We start from the raw sequence: 19,422 nt of genomic DNA, 5'->3' as shown, positions 1-19,422 counted from the left end.
GCGAAACGAGATGGGTGGTTCTAAAGCTCAAGAGGGTGTGAACGCTGTTGAATTGGGTGTAGACAAAGAAGAGATCTTCACTAGATACCAAAACATTAAAAGGCCAGTTTCTCAAAAGTGAGGTTACAAGTTGATCAACTTTCAAAGCAGAATTACTTTCCGATTGTTCCTCAAATGCAGTTTCTGATATACCATTTTATAGCTCTGAGTCTCTACTTTTATCCAATGTATAAAAATAAAAAAACATTTCACATTTTGCTACATAAGACCAAATCCAGGTGGTGAGTGTCAATTGTTTCACCTCTTTCATACTCACTTTTCAGAATTCAAAATTACAATACTTGTCTTTCATAATTTGGTCAGTTGTACTTGGATGTGTAGTGTCAGCGTTTGTTGCTAGCATGTCATGCCTAAGTTTGCTGATCTTGCCAATTAAAAAATTAATAATAATCTGTGGGTTTTATGATGAAGGCAATGATTCATTGGATGGAGTCGTTTGCCTTTTTGCCCAAAATTTCATTTAAGGTGCTCTTAATGCTTTTTAGTATCAGTCTTTGTCATTTTTCATTGTTTAATAGTTTGGTTTCTTCTTGTTTTTATTCAGTTTAGTCACAGGATTTCTCAATTTTAAGTACGTTTGTGTAGCCAGACTTATTTGCCGTTCCTCGCAACCATACCATTTTTTTAATTCCTCATCAATCCATGGAAATAAGCAATTTCATAAATGTCATGGGCAGTGTCTGGTTGCTCCTCATTACACACAACTGACCAGCAAATATTATTTACATCATCAACAAAGAATCACTACAAAACCTTTTGCATGACCTCTTATACGTTATATTAGGCCCCATCCTTTGGAACTTTGGTTTTCCTAGATATGGCTATTATATTGTGATCACTACATCCTATGGATTTGGATACTGCTTTACAGCTGATTTCTGCAGCATTAGTAAAGATGTGATCAATACATTTCATTCATGTGCTGTTAGTAAATACCCTGGTAGGTTGACTGATAACCTGAACCAGATTGCAGGCACCGGTTACATTTTGAAGTTTTTTCTTGAGTGGGCAGCTTGATGAAAGCCAGTCAATATTAAGGTCACCCAGAAAATATTATTTTCTGTTGATTATTGCATACATTATAATGCATTTCTCACACATTATCCATATTCTGACTGTTAGCACTTGGTCTGTAGCAGCTTCCCAGACAGAATGGGCTTTAGTTGAGGCAGATGAACCTGTAGCCATGTTACTTCAACAGTATTTAACATATCCTCTCTAAGCTTAACAGGAATGTGGCTCTGAATATAGATCGCAACACCGCTTTCTGTAGATGTTATAACCATGTATTGCTACCACTGTATTATCTAAGTGCGTTTCGGAGAGAGACAGAATATGAATGTCATCTGTTACTGTTACTATTGATTTCATGCACCTTGTGGGCTATTTTTTTGCACTTTTCTGCAATGCTTGATTGTTTTTATTGCTTTACTGGGAAGCTTATCAGAAGTAGACATGACAATGTTATGTTTATATATTTGTTATTTATTTACGTTTGAGCTGATAGTGCAGTGTTAGCTGCACACAGTGGACTTTCTACTAGGGCACACCACCTCAGTGCTAACAGTATAAATCTGGTTCATAGGCACATGATTGCTGTATACGTTAGCTGTAGGAATGACAAAGGCATTCAGGGGAGTTAGAGGGACATAAATTAGGTTAGTTACATTGTGACTGCCAACGCCCATGGGATAATATACATTTGCTACAGCAGTATGACAACGCAGCGACACAATGGTAGGGATGATCTAAACTGGATTATCTAATCCAGGAGCCAAGATTATTTGGATAGACTCCGTCATTCCTGTAGAGCATCTTCTGTTTCCAGAAGGTGTCAAAGTCTCCCATAGAAGTTATTCAAAAAGAGCTACAGTAATATTTTAGTCAGGTGTAAAATGCCAGTAGCCTGCTGAATCTTTCACACCTGCGGCCCAACGATGGTACCGGACCTGAAATAATTGGCCACTTTCTGGAATCTTTCAGAGCTAGAATCAGTCCTTTTAAAATTCATTTTCAGCTGTTCCGAGCTAGCCCTCTTAATGTCGTTTGACCCCACGGGGACTACGACAGCGTCAGCTCCTGGCAGCTGTCATAGAACAGTCGGAAGCATCCTTGTAATGTCTTGTAGTCGTGCTCCAGGATAGCACAGGGTTTTTGCACCGGGAATCAAGATTTTTCTTACCCTAGAGCTGCTGATGACGACAGTTTGTGCAATTGCTGAGGAGGTCCGGCCGTTCTTTCGCCTCGAGGTTTCGCAAACCCCTAGATGACTGAAGGGCGGTGGGGCCCAATGGACCCGAGACAGCTCTAGTATCCATTGTGGATGAGGAATATGCCGGAGTCTTAAGATAGCCTTACTGTCCTAATCTCAATCTCATAATGAGGGGGTGAGCTCTGAAGATCTGAACCCGAGGTAGAAGCCACCAGAGATGGAGACAGAATAGAGGACAAAGGCGCAGGTACTTCCGGATCCAATCTCGAAAGCCCCCAGGGAAGAAGGCTCCGGATCCTCTGGATCAAGTGCGGTGAAGCTGTTTCTCGTCTGTGTCCGGGCTTACCTTGGCCGAGGAGGCCCCAGCTGTGTTCGACTTCCACGGCGAGTGACATATCTCTATGGCTAGTTGGTAGGATCGAGAACAGGAACTTCGACCAAGTCCTCCAGGACAGGAGCATCATACTAACTCCATTCTTCAAGGAAGCGGGCGACCCCTTCAGGGAGGGATCCCTGCAGAGACATGGTGGCGACACTTCCATCAGGCCAGAGCGGCGTCCGGCTACTGGGGTAGAAGAGAAAGGAACAAGTGGGCGGGCGTGGATTCCCCAGTAGCTTGTGTAAGTTCGTTACTTGTTTGCTAAGAGTAGCCACTTCGCCTTCCATAGTCCTCTGAAAGCAAACAGTTGCTACATTGAAAGTTCAGACTTTCCACATTGTCCCGAAATAAAGCAAAATAAACAACTCCTGCAGTGTTGGCAATTTCACTTTGAACATATGGGGTAGTGTGTGTGTGGGCCAGTGAAGACATCTCATTTTTAACCAATTTTAAGCTCTGGCTGTAACACATTAAATTGAAAAAATCAGGGAGTGTGAATACTTTCTGAAGGCACTATATCGGGCATTCCTCCAGAAACCACAGAGCGCTGTCCCTTTTCTAGGATTATGACCCTGGCTAACTCTGCAATTAAAGCCCAAGTGGATAACAGCAGGCTCGCCTCACGCTACTATCCTGAACCCAATTTCCCCTGCCTACTTCAGCCCCAGCAAATCCATTCAGGCTCTGCTTAGGGTCCTTTCTGTTGCTCTCAGTGCACCGATGAGACAGACAAATGAACATTTTGTAATGTAAAATCACCCTGAGAATTGATTGTACTTACAGCCAGTGCTCTCTCGAAGCCTGACACATGGTTATAATGGGACTTCGGCTGTGGGTGGATGAGAGATTGGATTGTTGCTCTGGTACCATTTGCACGGTACTAAGCCGGGCCGAGCTCTACTGAGCTGGCCTGGTTACACATTAACCATAGTTGCTGGAACCATGCCCGGAATTGGCAATGTGAAAAAAAAATATCAGAGCCAGCAGAGTATGGTTTGGGTCAAGATGGTACTGTGAAAAGGGTGTGCCTATACGCTAGCCCAGGCTGCAGCCTACGTTCCCCCTCTTCTGAGCTGCTACTTTAGGATAATTTACTCGCTTTTCTTTTTCAGTCTTCCATTTTCTTTTTTATTTAACGAGGCTCGCTACACCTGAAGTGAAAGTTTTGAACACTGTTACGGTTTTAGGATTTGGTGTAAGTCCTGGCAGTGTCTCGTTCCATATTTTCTTATTTCTCCCTCTATCATTTCCATCAGTCTCCTTCTGACATGCCGCATTGTCTTTATTTGAATGGATTACGCAATGTCAACTCATTGACCGCCCAGCCTCAGTTGAAATTAACAAGGACTGACACCAAAATCCCAATGATCCCATTGACCTTACTGTACATAGGCCCAACCCAGATATGGTCTCAGCTCTGAATAGGCTGTTAGTTTCCCTTCCCTCTACTGTCTAACAGACTTCTGATTTAACCTATAAGATGTATTACTAAGATTTCTTTCATCATCAGCTTGGCCTAGTTTTCCCCCAGTCACCCTGTGTGTTGGGCGCAGTGATGTGAAAGTGTTAACAGTGCCATCTCACAAGTTTAAACACATGTTGTGTGCTAACCTGTCATGGCTGATCAGCTCAGGCTTCATGACATGGAGCTATGTCGGGTATGTGAAGATAGGAGTTCACAGCCTACCTGAGACAATGCTCAGTCTAATTGCTTTTCTTCACAAGCTATGGTGTTTTGATTACCTGGTTAATCTAGTTTATGACCACCCGCCTATCAATAACAATTACTTAGATGGATTAGTCATCGACCTGAAAAAAAGCCCCGCTTTGTTTCCATTGATAATTCAGAATTTGATGAAGTTGAATCGTATCAACTAGTCTGGAGAAGATTCCAGGTGAACCATTGTATTTTTCACTGTAATGTAACGGCTGGTCTATTGGGTTTCACTGTAGGGCACTAACAGATACCCTGATCAGCCCACTGGAGCTGAAGATTGAGGAGTGGAAGAAGGTGGCCAGTCAGTTGGACAAGGACCATGCCAAAGGTAGGAGACCGTACATACACAAATAGGCGTACATGCATACAATTATGAAACGTCTGAGTTATCCAACTCATTTCACTGAGACTTTATCCCCTCATGTCTTCCCAATGCAGAATACAAGAAGGCCAGAGCAGACATAAAGAAGAAATCCTCAGATACAATCAAGCTGCAGAAGAAGGTTAAGAAAGGTAAGGGTGTCTGTTTCAAACTCTGTGACACTCTCTGGCCCAGATAAGAGGGAAACACCCGTAGCAATGTGGATGGATTGGACTACACCTAAATAGAAAGTGTGATTCAAAGCAGCGAGCAGCGGAACAGTCATTACCGAGGTTCAAGTTACCTTGACACAGCTGGCTTTGTGAAAGGAGACAATGTGGTTTGTCCACACCCGCAGCTGTTACGGTGCCCCTCTTCGCCAATCCATCTCACCACACCTTCAATGTTCCTCTTCCGTAGACGGTATCGTTTCAGCCAGGTTGTGGTTGTGTAGCTCTAGCTGAGGACTTTTTTCTTAGTCTCCGTAGTGAGAGGCTGTAAAGATAAATACATTTTCCCCCAGATGTAAAATTCGATGACAATAACAACAATCTTACCTTGTTAGTTAGCAAAAAGCTTAAACGTGATAATCCACCTTCCCATTCTGACTTTTAAATGCATGGCCAGTAATGATGTCGTGACTATCGCAGATCTGCAGCTCTGAACTATGAATTGAGCTTCTGTCATCTTTGAGAATTGAAGTCTTTGTTCATTCCGCAAGTGTTGCTCTACGAGACTACACCATGACGACTGAGAAAGTTATTGGTGTCGCAAAGCAGAACTAGCATATGAATATTTGGATACCCAGGGCTCCAGACTGCGACCATTTAGTCACATTTGATTAACCTTGTGACTTGGCTGTGCGAGTAAAATTTGTATTGGTTGCATAGTTACGAGCTGCACATTCTACAAGCTCATCTCACTCCAAACTTCAAAATATTTTTGGCTACTAAAATCATGATTTGGTCAAACTGTATTCTGGGGCCTTAGTGTCAAAAAGTGATGAAACCGTTACGTAGCATATTAAAGCGGCACATTATGTAGTGCTTCTCTTTGTAATGTATTAATTGATATTAGAAGAGGTGCCCAAAAATGGCACACTCATTTTGCTTTTCACATTATCCAATATGGCCGCCGATACTGAATCCGATTTTGGAAAGGTGATGTTACTGTTGAATTTGTTGCCATATATAATACAAATCTTGTCTCTCTATATTCGGAGAGCCTGTTTCTGTCCTGCCCTTGACTTTGGTGCAGGGCATGTGATGTCCATAGCCTCTTTTTCGCAAAACTCCCTGATCTTCTCAAGAAGTTTGCGTTTTTCTAACCGTGTCCAGTCCAGGTGGTGCCTGTACAGGCAGACCATCTATTGGAGGAAGGATGTCAGCGTTGTGCAGCAGCTGAAACCTGGTCCCGACTGAGTTTGAACGCTACTTGGCGACAACAGCTCCAGAGCATAGTTAAACAGGAAATAACAAAAAAAATAAGACATTACAACCTAGCACAACACCAATTCACCTCCCAAGTTTAGATAAGAATAATAACGTCATACAATGCAATGAAAATGATATTCACCTGAAGTGCTGGTACTGCTTGATCTGTGGCAGCGGCCTGAAGTACGGAGTCAGGTGTTGTTGCCAGCCATAGCTTTCCACCAGCACCGTACCATCCTCCACAAGCAATCTCAAAGTGCCAATCATGTTGGAGGTCCATTAAAAAGTCCCCTCTTTCCAACAGCTTTTGTATTTCTTTCTGAGCCCAGGTACAACATATGATAATGAATTCAGTTAGCCTATTGTGTGTGTATAGTCATCATACTGTGTGTGTGTGTGTGTTATGTAATTGGTAAGTGCATGCATGCATATGGAAGGTGTGTTTTGAAGTATTGAGGTGCATGTGTCAGAGAGCGAGAGCCCCCTTCCCTTTCTTCCTGACAGCCAATTGTATGTGGAATCTGTTGTCTTAGCAGCTGGACACAAATGAGTAGGCAGTCACACGCCCCCCTCTAGTCTCTTTTTATAGACCCCTGCATACCACACAGCGTTTGTCAACACACACATCTGTTTTGCTGCTCGCCATTGGCCTTCACTCCGGTTCATCTCGTGCTCCTCGACAGGCCTGCAGCATGCATCTTCCCAGAGAGCACACTGACATAACAGTTGAAGAGGAGAGGAGTGGTATCTTATGTAGTATCCTCTTACGTAGGTGCTTGGGTTGGAGCATGGACTCTACACGGTGTTGAAAGTGTTCCACAGGGATGCTGGACCATGTTGACTCCAATGCTTCCCACAGTTGTGTCAAGTTGGCTGGATGTCCTTTGGGTGGTGGACCAGTCTTGAATCACACTAAACTCTCGTGTGTGGAAAAACCCTGCAGCGTTGCAGTTTTTAACTAGAACCGGTGCACCTGGCAACTACTGCCATACTCCATTCAAATGGCACTTAAATATTTTGTCCAGCCCATTCACCCTCTGAATGGCCCACATGCACAATCCATGTCTCAATTGTCTCCAGGCTTAAAAATCCTTCTTTAACCTGTCTCCTCCCCTTCGTCTACACTGATTTGAAGTGGATTTAACAAGTGACATCAATAAGGGATCATTGCTTTCACTTGGTAGGTCTGTCATGGAAAGAGCAGGTGTTCTCAATGGTTTGTATGCTCAGTGTATAGAAAACACAGGATATTCAAAACAAAGAGATTTTCAAGGTTATACTGCTTTCTTGTGGCAAAAGTATGCAATAGCAGGTACTATGCTTTGGCTATATAAAGCTGTGTATTTTTAGTTTCTCAATCACGGTCTGAATTTCTCTTCAAAGGTTTTGGGATAAATAACAGACACCTCTGACCAGCAATTAGAATGGGATACTAAGAGGAAAGTTGATCTCAAAATATTTCTATATTATTCATTAAATTGATAGATTATACAATGGGTGGGCCTAATCCTGGATGCTGATTGGTTAAAACCGCATTCCAGCCTTTCATGTCAAACAAAATGCAGCTAGTTTGGAGTGATTGTGTTAACTATTGTTGGCTAGCTCCTCTGAACAGCAGTGTCCTGACGAGAGAGCACATTTTCTATGCCAGGTGAAATCGCGCATCATTAGCTCATTGTTAAATGTCACTAGAAAACAGTTTAAACAAATGCAAAAGCAGCTACTTTGTTGTTTTTCTGGCTGCACTGTTTGACGTGACAGTAAGTTAGCCGTAGTTGACTAGCTAGCAAGCATGAGAACGTGGCCAGAAAGTATGGCAATAGAACATTTAGAACGAACGACTGGGTTGCATTCATAGATACAGAACAAAAAGACTGAAATACTGGGTCGCGTCTCTGGAAACAGACCCAATTGAACGAACGACCAGCCGGCTTGGGTAGCAGCCCTAGATTTGTGTCGGGACTATATCTCGTGGAAGAATGAAATCGTATGAATAAATTCATCAAAATAATATTTTTAATTCAAATATGTCAATCATTATTTGAATCTATTGGTAACCGGTTGTATAAAGGTGATAATGCCCTCGAAGCCGTTGTTTGGAGGATATATTGGCACGGTTTCCCTGCCCTCGACTTAGTTTCGGGCCTAGCAACACCCGTGCCAAGATATACTCAACACTGTCTTCTCGTGCATTATCACTTAAATGCACACCCCTCAACAAATGTGTTTCGGGCATCGTTTTCTACCCTGAGTTTTGTTAACTTGCTACAGCAGCCCGCTGGCTTTGTTTGCCTGTTATTTTGCCAGTCTGCTCTGCCTGTCAACTTTGGTTCCCCCCTGTGTTTCTCTAGGAAAGGACGAGGTGCGCGGGCAGCTGGACAACGCCCTGCAGGAGGTGAACGTGCGCTATGCTGTGCTGGAAGAGACTGAGAAGAGGGCAGTGTGCCGGGCGCTCATCGAAGAGAGGGGCCGTTACTGCGCCTTTGTCAGCATGCTCAAACCTGTGCTGGTGAGTAGATTATAATAATAATAATATTATTATCATCTGATCTACAATCAGTCTATGTTCATGACAAATATGTGTTCATGAGTTAGTTAGTCTCATCTGATCCGGAATCGGTCAGTATTCACGTCAAACCTGTGCTGGGGTTATCCTCTCATCTAGAATCAGTATCCATGCCAAATATGTGATTTTGGGGTGGTTATAATTATAATTGCAAAATCAGTCTTTATGATTCATGCCAAAACTGTATGTGTGAGGGCTAATACTCTCATCTGACCCAGACTCAGTCAGTACTACCTAGGCCTAGACTGGCCCAAGGATCTAGTTGGAACGTTCAGCTGCTAAAGTTGATCAATTTTTATATAAAAGGTCTCTGGCTTCTGTTTTAGTGATTGGAACAGGTTGGAGGCCCCAGAACCCCATGATGTAACGCCATGCAAGTTCAACGCTGTTTACACTGTTGACATGAGAGAGAGTCTCTATTGAGTGAATCTGGCAATGTTTGATGGTGATTGGACGGTCAGTGCCTCAAGGCCTCAGTTCCACATAGCGCACTACTTTTGACGAGAGCCCTATGTAGGGAATAGGGTTCCATTTGTGACGTAGACAGTAATATTTTCAGTTTTGACATATGCACACGTACATTGAAATGCGTAACTTGCAAGTCCTTCCCAACAATGCAGTATTCAATATCAAAATAGAAAAATAAGAGGAAAAAGACAAGTGTAAGCTGTCTTAGTGGGTAGAGACCTGGGGATAGACGGTGGGAGAACAGTAGCTGTTAGCCATTTAACAGTCTTATGGCCAGGGGATCAAAGCTGTTTAAGAGTCTGTTCTGAGCCTTGATACACTGGTACCGCCTGCCGGACCAGAGCATGGAGTCTGGCAATTTCTCGGGTGGCTGGAGCCTGGCAGTTTTTGGTGGCCTTTCTCTGACACCGCCTGCCCTGTACGTCCTGGGAACTTACCCCCAGTGATGTGCTGGGCTTCCCGCGACACACTCTGTAGGGCCTTCCGGTCGAGGGCAGTGTAGTTGCCAGACAGTGATACAACCAGTCAGGATGCTCTCGATGGTGCAGCTGTAAAAGGGCTGAGGGGCCATGCCAAAATCCTTTCAACCTCCTGAGGGAGAATGGGTGCTACAATTGAAAGAAATTAAACCAATATCTCAAAATTCTATTGATCACGTCATCTCATTATACGCCGACGATATCTTTATCTCAATCTCTCCCGAATGCTTTGAAGGTTATAGACAAATTCAGCTCCATTTCACGGTTTAAAATAAATCTCACCAAATCTAACCTACTCCCCCTTAAGAACCCGGCACAGGACCCCATCTCTTCTTATGGAATCCCGATCATTTCCCATTTAAAAAATGTAGGAATCTCTATATTTATTTTAGATAAAACCATCGTCCAAAACTTAAACAGAACGCTCTAATCAATTCAATCAGACCACAGTAGATGGCGCAACATTCCAGTCGCTCTAACCGGCTGAATGTCTATTGGGAAAGTTAATATATTGCCACGGTTTCAATTTTGTGAGCTCAATGCTTCCTATGTCTCTCCCTTCCGGCTATTGGGATAAAATCCACAGTGAATTTTCAGAATGGTAATAGAAAGGTAAGATATCACAGATTTTAAATTAACACATGTACAGAGAGGGGAAGATGCTGGAGGGCTATCTGTTCCAAACTCTAAATTCTATTTCCAAGCTTTAGCATTTCGCCGAATGTATAAATTGGTTTAGACATAACTCTTCCGCTCCCTGGCTGAGAATCGAGAAATATGGTGGCTCCCATTGCCCTGGAAGAAGTGATGTTCATTGATCTATCTCAATGTAAATTACGCTTTGGCCCTATTATTGCTCGCACACTATATCTGTTTGGCATAAAATGTAATAACTATGCAACTAGGAAACTTAATCGCAAGCCCAGACTCCAATATTTAACAATAATGCCTTGCGATCTGGAGGACTGCCTTTCACATCGCCCCACTGGTCCCAATGTGGTATCCATGCCCGTGGCGATGTAATGGTATAAGGACATTCCAAGAACTGAAAGAAGCATTTATATTACCGGGTAACTCTTTTTTTTTTTTTTTATCTTTAGCTTAGATCAGCTATGCTGGCCTATGGAGTTCCATGGAAAACCCAGCTGTAGAACCGTCTAATGATACAATTTGTAAACAGATTACCTGGCCCCTCGAAAGGACTAGGGCAGATGAAGATGAGGGAGGAGAAATGTGATGGCCATGCATCATTTTTGTCAAGCAGACCTTGCTTTTTCATTGTAAGCTCATTTACTTGTGTGGCTGCCAGTCAAATAGGGTTGCACTTCTTCTTTTGTCATCTGATCAAAATGAACTATTTTCAGCTGAATGTGTTGCACTAATGTACGTTCTGTGAAGGAAAGCTATAGTTGCACCTCCCTGATTGCTCTATTGAAGCAAAAAAAACTCACTTTCAATATAAGAAAGTCACCCTTGTCGAATCGCAGCTGGACTCACCTGCTCCCGCTTTGTCTCGTTGTCTTATTTACAAACATGTGACTGGCTCAACTGTTCTGGGGAACTATGGGAAGCTTCATAATGTAAAATAATGCGATCTGCTTTATCTCCTAACGTATTGCACAAGTTGACTGCTGGTATTTACTAAATAAATAGCTACAAATATACGCATGTTTTGAAAAACTTCAAATTAATAGTTTTGATGGTATTGAAAAACGAATTACCCTGATATACCGCCCAAGCCTTGTTACTAGGGGCTATTTGTAACTGATCGTTGTGTCTGGGATCTGTGGTTAGGGGCAGCGCTGTGGTTTTTGGTGATTGGTTGTGTGTGTGTGTCTGATCTGTGGTTATGTGTGTGCAGGATCATGAGATCAGCATGCTGGGAGAAGTGACCCACCTGCAGACCATCCTGGAAGACCTGAGCAACCTGACGGCCGAGCCCAGCAAACTGCCCCCTGCCAGCGAACAGGTAAGCTGGATGATTCACACACACACACGCACACACGCACACGCACACACGCACACACACACACACACACACACACACACACACACACTTGTTCGCACCACACACACAGAGACATCAATATACCTTCCCAAATACACTTAACCACATACTCGCACACATATATATACACACACACACACACACACAGTGTTAGATATTCCCACTGTTCCATGTACTCATTCTCACACATTAAAACACTTTTTTCCCCCTCCCTACTCAACAGGTGATCCTGGATCTAAAGGGATCCGAATACAGCTACAGTTACCAGACGCCCCCTGCCTCCCCCAGCAACACGATGTCCCGCAAGAGCAGCATCAGCAGGTAGCTAAACACACACAAACACACACAAACACACACACACACACACACACACACGCGCGCGCATGCAAAAACACAATTCACATGCACGTACTCACACATTCTTACTCATACATAAACTTACCAACACTCTTGTACACACACACTACACTAAGTACTTTAGAGAGCTTACCAAATTGGGGTGGTGCACGAAGAGAAAGTGGATCAAATGGATAGTAGTAGCAGCTAAGTGAAGTTCAGTGTGTCTGCTATCACAGTGGCCAAGTTCCACTGACTGGAGCCAGCTAAGGAAGTGTGCTCCCGTAATAGGGGTTAGTTAAACATTCGATCCTTAAATGGCACCCTATTCCCTATATAGTGCACTACTTTTGGCCAGAGCCAAGTCAAAAGTAGTGCAATATGTAGGGAATATGGTGCCATTTTGAACGCAGCCTTGGAGAGGGATGAAGGAGGGGGAGGGAAGGGAGGGATGATAAAGAGAGCAGGTGACTGAGTAAAGTTCCGAGAGGCCAAGGGAAGGGAAGGGAAGAATAGTGGGGCGTGGCGGCTGCGGACAGTCTGTCACCCATGTGTCCTGTCTGCTTACCATGGAATGGCCTGGGATGACTCACACACACGCATGCATGGAGCACGCACACACACACTTGGCTTCATCGCACTCAGGATGTCTGCTGGTCCCCTGGTGCAGCAAGCCTCTACTGTGTGCAGACACAAACACATGTTCCGGATTTCATCTCACTGTGTATGAAAGGGGAATGTGTGTGTGTGTGTGTGTATCCATCCCATGGTGGAGGAGGGGTGTACTGATCGTGCATGCCGCAGCCAAACACACGTCCCCCAGGAGCTGATTGGGGTAGGGAGGGTGGGTGGATGACTTCCTCATTATAGAGACAGGGTAGAAGGGTGAGCAGGCAAGTGAGAGAATGACTAGGCTTAGATCTCCAGTCTTGATTGGGTACTCCAAATAAAACTCCAAAGTACCTCATCCCAACCTTTGTCCAAAGCACCTAAACACAGCTGTCTAAGTACAATTCAAAGTTTATTTGAATGTGATTATATGTATTGTAATTGATGATGTATGATATTCATTATGCTCTTTGGTCAGCTCAAGGTGACAACAAGACCTCTATAATGTACAGTAAATATCCAAATACAGTATAAAAAATTGCAACAGTTTGAGGTTGAGTTGGTTTAGTGGGTTTCCTGTCAACTTGGCTTTGCAGTCGTCTCTTTGGAACTCATACAAACACACACACACACACACACACACACACACACACACACACACACCACAGCCCTCATTGGTCCAGCCTGTTTGGGATAGTCATTTAGAGCGGTAGTTTCCACTACAGTCTGTTCTGACAACTCTCAACTGGCAGAGCTCAGTTTCCACTTAAGCAGTCAAACGTTTCTCAAAACTACTACTATGCTCAAAACCTGCAGTGTGTTGATGTAGCAGACCATTTACGCATTCAAACCAGGCCTTCTACTTTTAGCTATTGGCATGGGCAGTACACCAAAGTCCATGATTGGATTCACACAGTTTGATTTAGAATGTGTCCCAAATGGCACCCTTCTACCTACATAGTGCAGTAATTTTGACCAGAGCCCCATGGGCTGAAAGTAGTGTACTATATAGGGAATAGTGTCCCATTTGGAACATTACCCAACTGCAAAACTACACCTGACTGCAAAACATGACGAGAGCGTGACTGCAAACCTCCATCAACATGGTATTCAGGGTGCTGCCTTGAGAGCGTGACGATATGCATGGCTACAAAAGAAGAAGAGTCCCCACTATCTTCATCATACTTCTGACTTATGCACTGAGCAAAATATAACGCAACATGTAAAGTGTTGGTTCCATGTTTCATGAGCTGAAATAAAAGATCCTAGAAATGTACATCCCTGTTAGTGCGCATTTCTCCTTGCCAATATAATCCTTCCACCTGACAGGTGTGGCATATCAAGAAGCTGATTAAACAGCATGGTAATTATACAGGTGCACCTTGTGCTGGGGACAAAAGGCGCAGATTTGTCACACAACACAATGACACAGATGTCTCAACTTTTCAGGGAGCGTACAATTGGCATGCTGACTGCAGGTATGTCCACCAGAGCTGTTGCCAGATAATTGAATGTTAATTTCTCTACCATAAGCCGCCTCCAACGTCATTTTTGAGAATCTGGCAGTACGTCCAACCGGATGCTCATCTGTGTGCTCGTTGTCCTCAACTGGGTCTTGACCTGACTGCAGTTAGGCATCGTTACCAACTTCAGTGGGCGAATGCTCACCTTTGATTGCCACTGGCACACTAGAGAAGTGTGCTCTTCGCGGATGAATCCCGGTTTCTAATGTACATGGCAGACTGTGTATAGCATTGTGTGGGAGAGTGGTTTCCTGATGTCAACGTGTGCCCCATGGTGTGGTTATTGTATGGGCAGGCATACCATAGTGCAGCTATTCCCTCCAAGGCAATCACACAAGCAAAGCGTCAGTATAGATACAAAGTAGAGTCGCAATTCAACGGCTCAAACACAAATATGTGGCAGGGTCTACAGTCAATCACAGATTACAAAAAGAATACCAGCCCCGTCGCGGACATCGTCTTGCTTCCAGACAAATTAAACAACTTCTTTGCACGCTTTGAGGACAATGCAGTGCCACTGACACGGCCCGCTACCAAAGCCTGTGCGCTCTCCTTCTCCGTGGCCAACGTGAGTAAAACATTTAAACTTGTTAACCATCGCAAGGCTACAGGCCCAGACGGCATCCCTAGCCACATCCTCACAACATTTGCAGACCAGCTGGCTGGTGTGTTTATGGGCATATTCAGTCTCTCCCTATCCCAGTCTGTTGTCCCCGCATGCTTCGAGATGGCCACCATTGTTCCTGTTCCCAAGAAAGCTAAGGTAACTGAACTAAATGACTATTGCCCCTTAGCACTCACTTCTGTCATCATGAAGTGCTTTGAGAGACTAGTCAAGGATCATATCACCTCCACCCTACCTGATACCCTAGACCCACTCCAATTTGCTTACCGCGCCCACAACCGCAGGGCTCTCCAGAGGGTAGTGCGGTCTGCACAATGCATCCCCGGGGGCAAACTACCTGCCCTCCAGGACACCTACAGCACCCGATGTCACAGGAAAAAAAGATCATCAAGGACAACAACCACCCGAGCCACTTCCTGTTCACCCCGCTATCATCCAGAAGGCGAGGTCAGTACAGTTGCATCAAAGCTGGGACCGAGAGACTGAAAAACAGCTTCTACCTCAAGGCCATCGGACTGTTAAACAGCCATCACTAACATAGATACGCTGCTGCAAACATACAGACTCAAATCTCTGGCCACTTAAATAAATAGACTTAATAAAGGTATCACAAGTCTCTTTAAATAACGCCACTTTAATGTTTACATATCCTACATTACTCATCTCATATGTATAGTGGGGCAAAAAAGTATTTCGTCAGCCACCAATTGTGCAAGTTCTCCCACTTAAAAAGATGAGGCCTGTAATTTTCATCATAGGTACGTACACTTCAACTATGACAGACAAAAATTTGAAAATAAAATCCAGAAAATCACATTGTAGGATTTTTAATGAATTTATTTGCAAATTATGGTGGAAAATAAGTATTTGGTCACCTACAAACAAGCAAGATTTCTGGCTCTCACAGACCTGTAACTTCTTTAAGAGGCTCCTCTGTCCTCCACTGGCACCTGTTTGAACTTGTTATCAGTATAAAAGACACCTGTCCACAACCTCAGTCACACTCCAAACTCCACTATGGCCAAGACCAAAGAGCTGTCAAAGGACACCAGAAACAACAATTGTATGCCGCCATGCTCTGGACACTACGCTGACAGACCCAGCAAACCTTCTTGCCACAGCTCGCATTGATGTGCCATCCTGGATGAGCTGCACTACCTGAGCCACTTGTGTGGGTTGTAGACTCCGTCTCATGCTACCACTAGAGTGAAAGCACCGCCAGCATTCAAAGTGACCAAAACATCAGCCAGGAAGCATAGGAACTGAGAAGTGGTCCGTGGTCACCACCTGCAGAACCACTCCTTTATTGGGGGTGTCTTGCTAATTGCCTATAATTTCCACCTTTTGTCTATTCCATTTGCACAACAGCATGTGAAATTTATTGTCAATCAGTGTTGCTTCCTAAGTTGGCAGTTTGATTTCACAGAAGTGTGATTGACTTACATTGTGTTGTTTAAGTGTTCCCTTTATTTTTTTGAGCAGTGTATATTTTCTTGTGAAACAAACAAGAAATAAGACAAACTGAACTTGAGCGTGCATAACTATTCCCCCCCCCCCCCCCAAAGTCAATACATTGTAGAGCCACCTTTTGCAGCAATTACAGCTGCAAGTCTCTTGGGGTATGTCTCTATAAGCTTGGCACATCTAGACACTGGGATTTTTGCCCATTCTTCAAGGCAAAACTGCTCCAGCTCCTTCGAGTCGGATGGGTTCCACTGGTGTACAGCAATCTTTAAGTCATACCACAGATTCTCAATTGGATTGAGGTCTGGGCTTTAATTAGGCCATTCCAAGACATTTAAATGTTTCCCCTAAACCACTCGAGTGTTGCTTTAGCAGTATGCTTCTTGTCATTGTCCTGCTGGAAGGTAAACCTCCATCGCCGTCTCAAATCTCTGGAAGAGTGAAACAGGTTTCCCTCAAGAATTTCGTAGTATTTGGCGCTGGCCATCATTCCTTCAATTCTGACCAGTTTCCCAGTCCCTGCCGATGATAAACATCCCCACAGCATGATGCTGCCACCACCATGCTTCACTGTGGGGATGGTGTTCCCGGGGTGAAGGGATGTTGGATTTGCGCCAGACATAGCATTTTCTTTTATGTCCAAAATACTAAATTTTAGTCACATCTGACCAGAGTACCTTCTTCCATATGTTTGGGGAGTCCCCCACATGCCTTTTGGCAAATGTGTTCGCTTATTGTTTTCTTTAAGCAATGGCTTTTTTTCTGGCCACTCTTCCATAAAGCCCAGCCATGTGGAGTGTACGGCTTAAAGTGGTCCTATGGACAGATACTCCAGTCTCTGCTGTGGAGCTTTGCAGCTCCTTCAGGGTTATCTTTGGTCTCTTTGTTGCCTCTCTGATTAATGCCCTCCTTGCCTGGTCTGTGAGTTTTGGTGGGCAGCCCTCTCTTGGCAGGTTTGTTGTGGTGCCATATTCTTTACATTTTTTAATAATGGATTTAATGGTGCTCTGTGGGATGTTCAAAGTTTTGGATGTTTTTTTTTATAACCCAACCCTCATCTGTACTTCTCCACAACTTTGGAGAGCTCCTTGGTCTTCATGGTGCCGCTTAATTGGTGATGCCCCTTGCTTAGTGGTGTTGCAGACTCTGGGGCCGTTCGGAACAGGTGTGTGTGTGTGTGTGTATGTATGTATGTATGTATGTATGTATATATATATATATATATATATATATATATATATATATATATATATATATATATATATATATATATATATATATATTATATATATTATATATATATACTGAGATCATGCGACACTTAGATTGCACACAGGTGGACTTTATTTAACTAATTATGTGACTTCTGAATGTAATTGGTTGCACCAGATCTTATTTGAGGGCTTCATAGCAAATACATATGAATGCACAACTTTAATGTTTTTTTTCAAACAAGTCATTTTTTTCACTTCACCAATTTGGCCTATTTTGTGTATGTCCATTGCATGACATCCAAATAAAATTCAATTTAAATTACAGGTTGTAATGCAACAAAATAGGAAAAATGCCCTGTACGTAGCCAACATATCAATTCATACACACAAACTATCTAGGTCAAATAAGGGAGAGGCTTTGTGCTGCGAGGTGTTGCTTTATCAATTTTTTTTTAAACCAGGTTTGCTGTTTATTTGAACAATATGAGATGGAAGGACGTTACATGCATTTAGGGCTACATAATACTGTACGTTTTCTTGAATTTGTTCTGGATTTGGGGACTATGAAAACACCCCTGGTGGCATGTCTGGTGGGATAAGTTTGTGTGTCAGAGCTGTGTGTAATTTGTGATTTTCAACACAGTTTCTTATAAAAAGAAGTGATGCAGTCAGTCTCTCCTCATCTCTTTGCCAAGAGAGACTGGCATGCATAGTATTAATATTAGCCCTCTGATTACAATTAAGAGAAAAACGTGCCGCTTTGTTCTGGTACCAGCTGCAGCTTAACTTGGTCTTTCCTTGCAGCACTGGACCACACAACTGGACAATAATCAAGATTAGACAAAACTAGAACCTGCAGAACTTGCTTTTTGGAGTGTGGTGTCAAACGCAGAGCATCTCTTTTATTACGGACAGACCTCTCCCCATCTTTGCAATCACTGAATCTATATGTTTTGACCATGACAGTTTACAATCGAAGGTAACACCAAGTAATTTAGTCTCAACTTGTTCAACAGCCACACCATTCATTACCAGATTCAGCTGAGGTCTAGCACTTAAGGAATGATTTGTACCAAATACAATGCTCTTAGTTTTAGAGATGTTCAGGACCAGTTTATTACTGGCCACTCATTCCAAAACAGACTGCAACTCTTTGTTAAGGGTTTCAGTGACTTCATTAGCTGTGGTTGCTGATGTGTATATGGTTGAATCATCAGCATACATGGACACACATGCTTTGTTTAATGCCAGTGGCAGGTCATTGGTAAAAATAGGAAAGAGTGGAGGGCCTAGAGAGCTGCCTTGTGTTACATCACACATTTACATGTTTGACATTAGAGAAGCTTCCATTAAAGAAATCCCTTTGAGTTCTATTAGATAGCTCTGAATCCACAATATGTTAGAGGTTGAAAATCCATAGCACAAGTTTTTTTCAACAACAGGTTATGGTCAATAATATCAAAGGCTGCACTAAAATCTAACAGTACAGCTCCCACAATCTTCTTATTATCAATTTCTTTCAACCAGTCATCAGTCATTTGTGTCAGTGCAGTACATGTTGAGTTCCCTTCTCTATAAGCATGCTGAAAGTCTGTTAATTTGTTTACAGAGAAATAGCATTTTTTCCAACAGTTTGCTAAGAGCTGGCAGCAAGCTTATAGGTCTGCTGTTAGATCCAGTAAAGGCCGCTTTACCACTCTCGGGTAGCGGAATGACTTTGGCTTCCCTCCAGGCCTGAGGACAAAGGCTTTCCTCTAGGCTCAGATTAAAGATACAACAGATAGGAGTGGCTATAGTCAGCTACCATCCTCAGTAGCCTTCCATCGAAGTTGTAAATGCCAGGTGTGTCATTATTGATCAATAACAATTGTTTTCCCACCTCTCCCACACTAACAAAATTCCAACTTAATGTGTTTCTTTCATTATTTAAATGTTTTATGCATGAGTACAATGGCTCACTGTTCGTTG

General features: G+C 43.2%; 1 protein-coding gene across 2 annotated transcripts in view; it reads left to right on the top strand.

The window, feature by feature from the left end:
- The window catches only part of LOC129814820 (protein MTSS 1-like), a 102,480-nt gene that overhangs the window by 53,159 nt on the left and 29,899 nt on the right, over nucleotides 1-19,422 (top strand). For both annotated transcript variants that reach the window (XM_055867880.1, XM_055867881.1), the window contains exons 5-9: nucleotides 4,605-4,696; nucleotides 4,807-4,881; nucleotides 8,514-8,671; nucleotides 11,537-11,644; nucleotides 11,907-12,004. In XM_055867880.1, coding sequence (XP_055723855.1) covers nucleotides 4,605-4,696; nucleotides 4,807-4,881; nucleotides 8,514-8,671; nucleotides 11,537-11,644; nucleotides 11,907-12,004 — 531 coding nt within the window. The remainder of the gene's footprint in view (nucleotides 1-4,604; nucleotides 4,697-4,806; nucleotides 4,882-8,513; nucleotides 8,672-11,536; nucleotides 11,645-11,906; nucleotides 12,005-19,422) is intronic.

This window comes from Salvelinus fontinalis, chromosome 18 (assembly GCF_029448725.1).
Source record: "Salvelinus fontinalis isolate EN_2023a chromosome 18, ASM2944872v1, whole genome shotgun sequence".
NCBI lineage: Eukaryota > Metazoa > Chordata > Actinopteri > Salmoniformes > Salmonidae > Salvelinus > Salvelinus fontinalis.
This window is presented reverse-complemented; position numbering and strand designations above follow the sequence as displayed.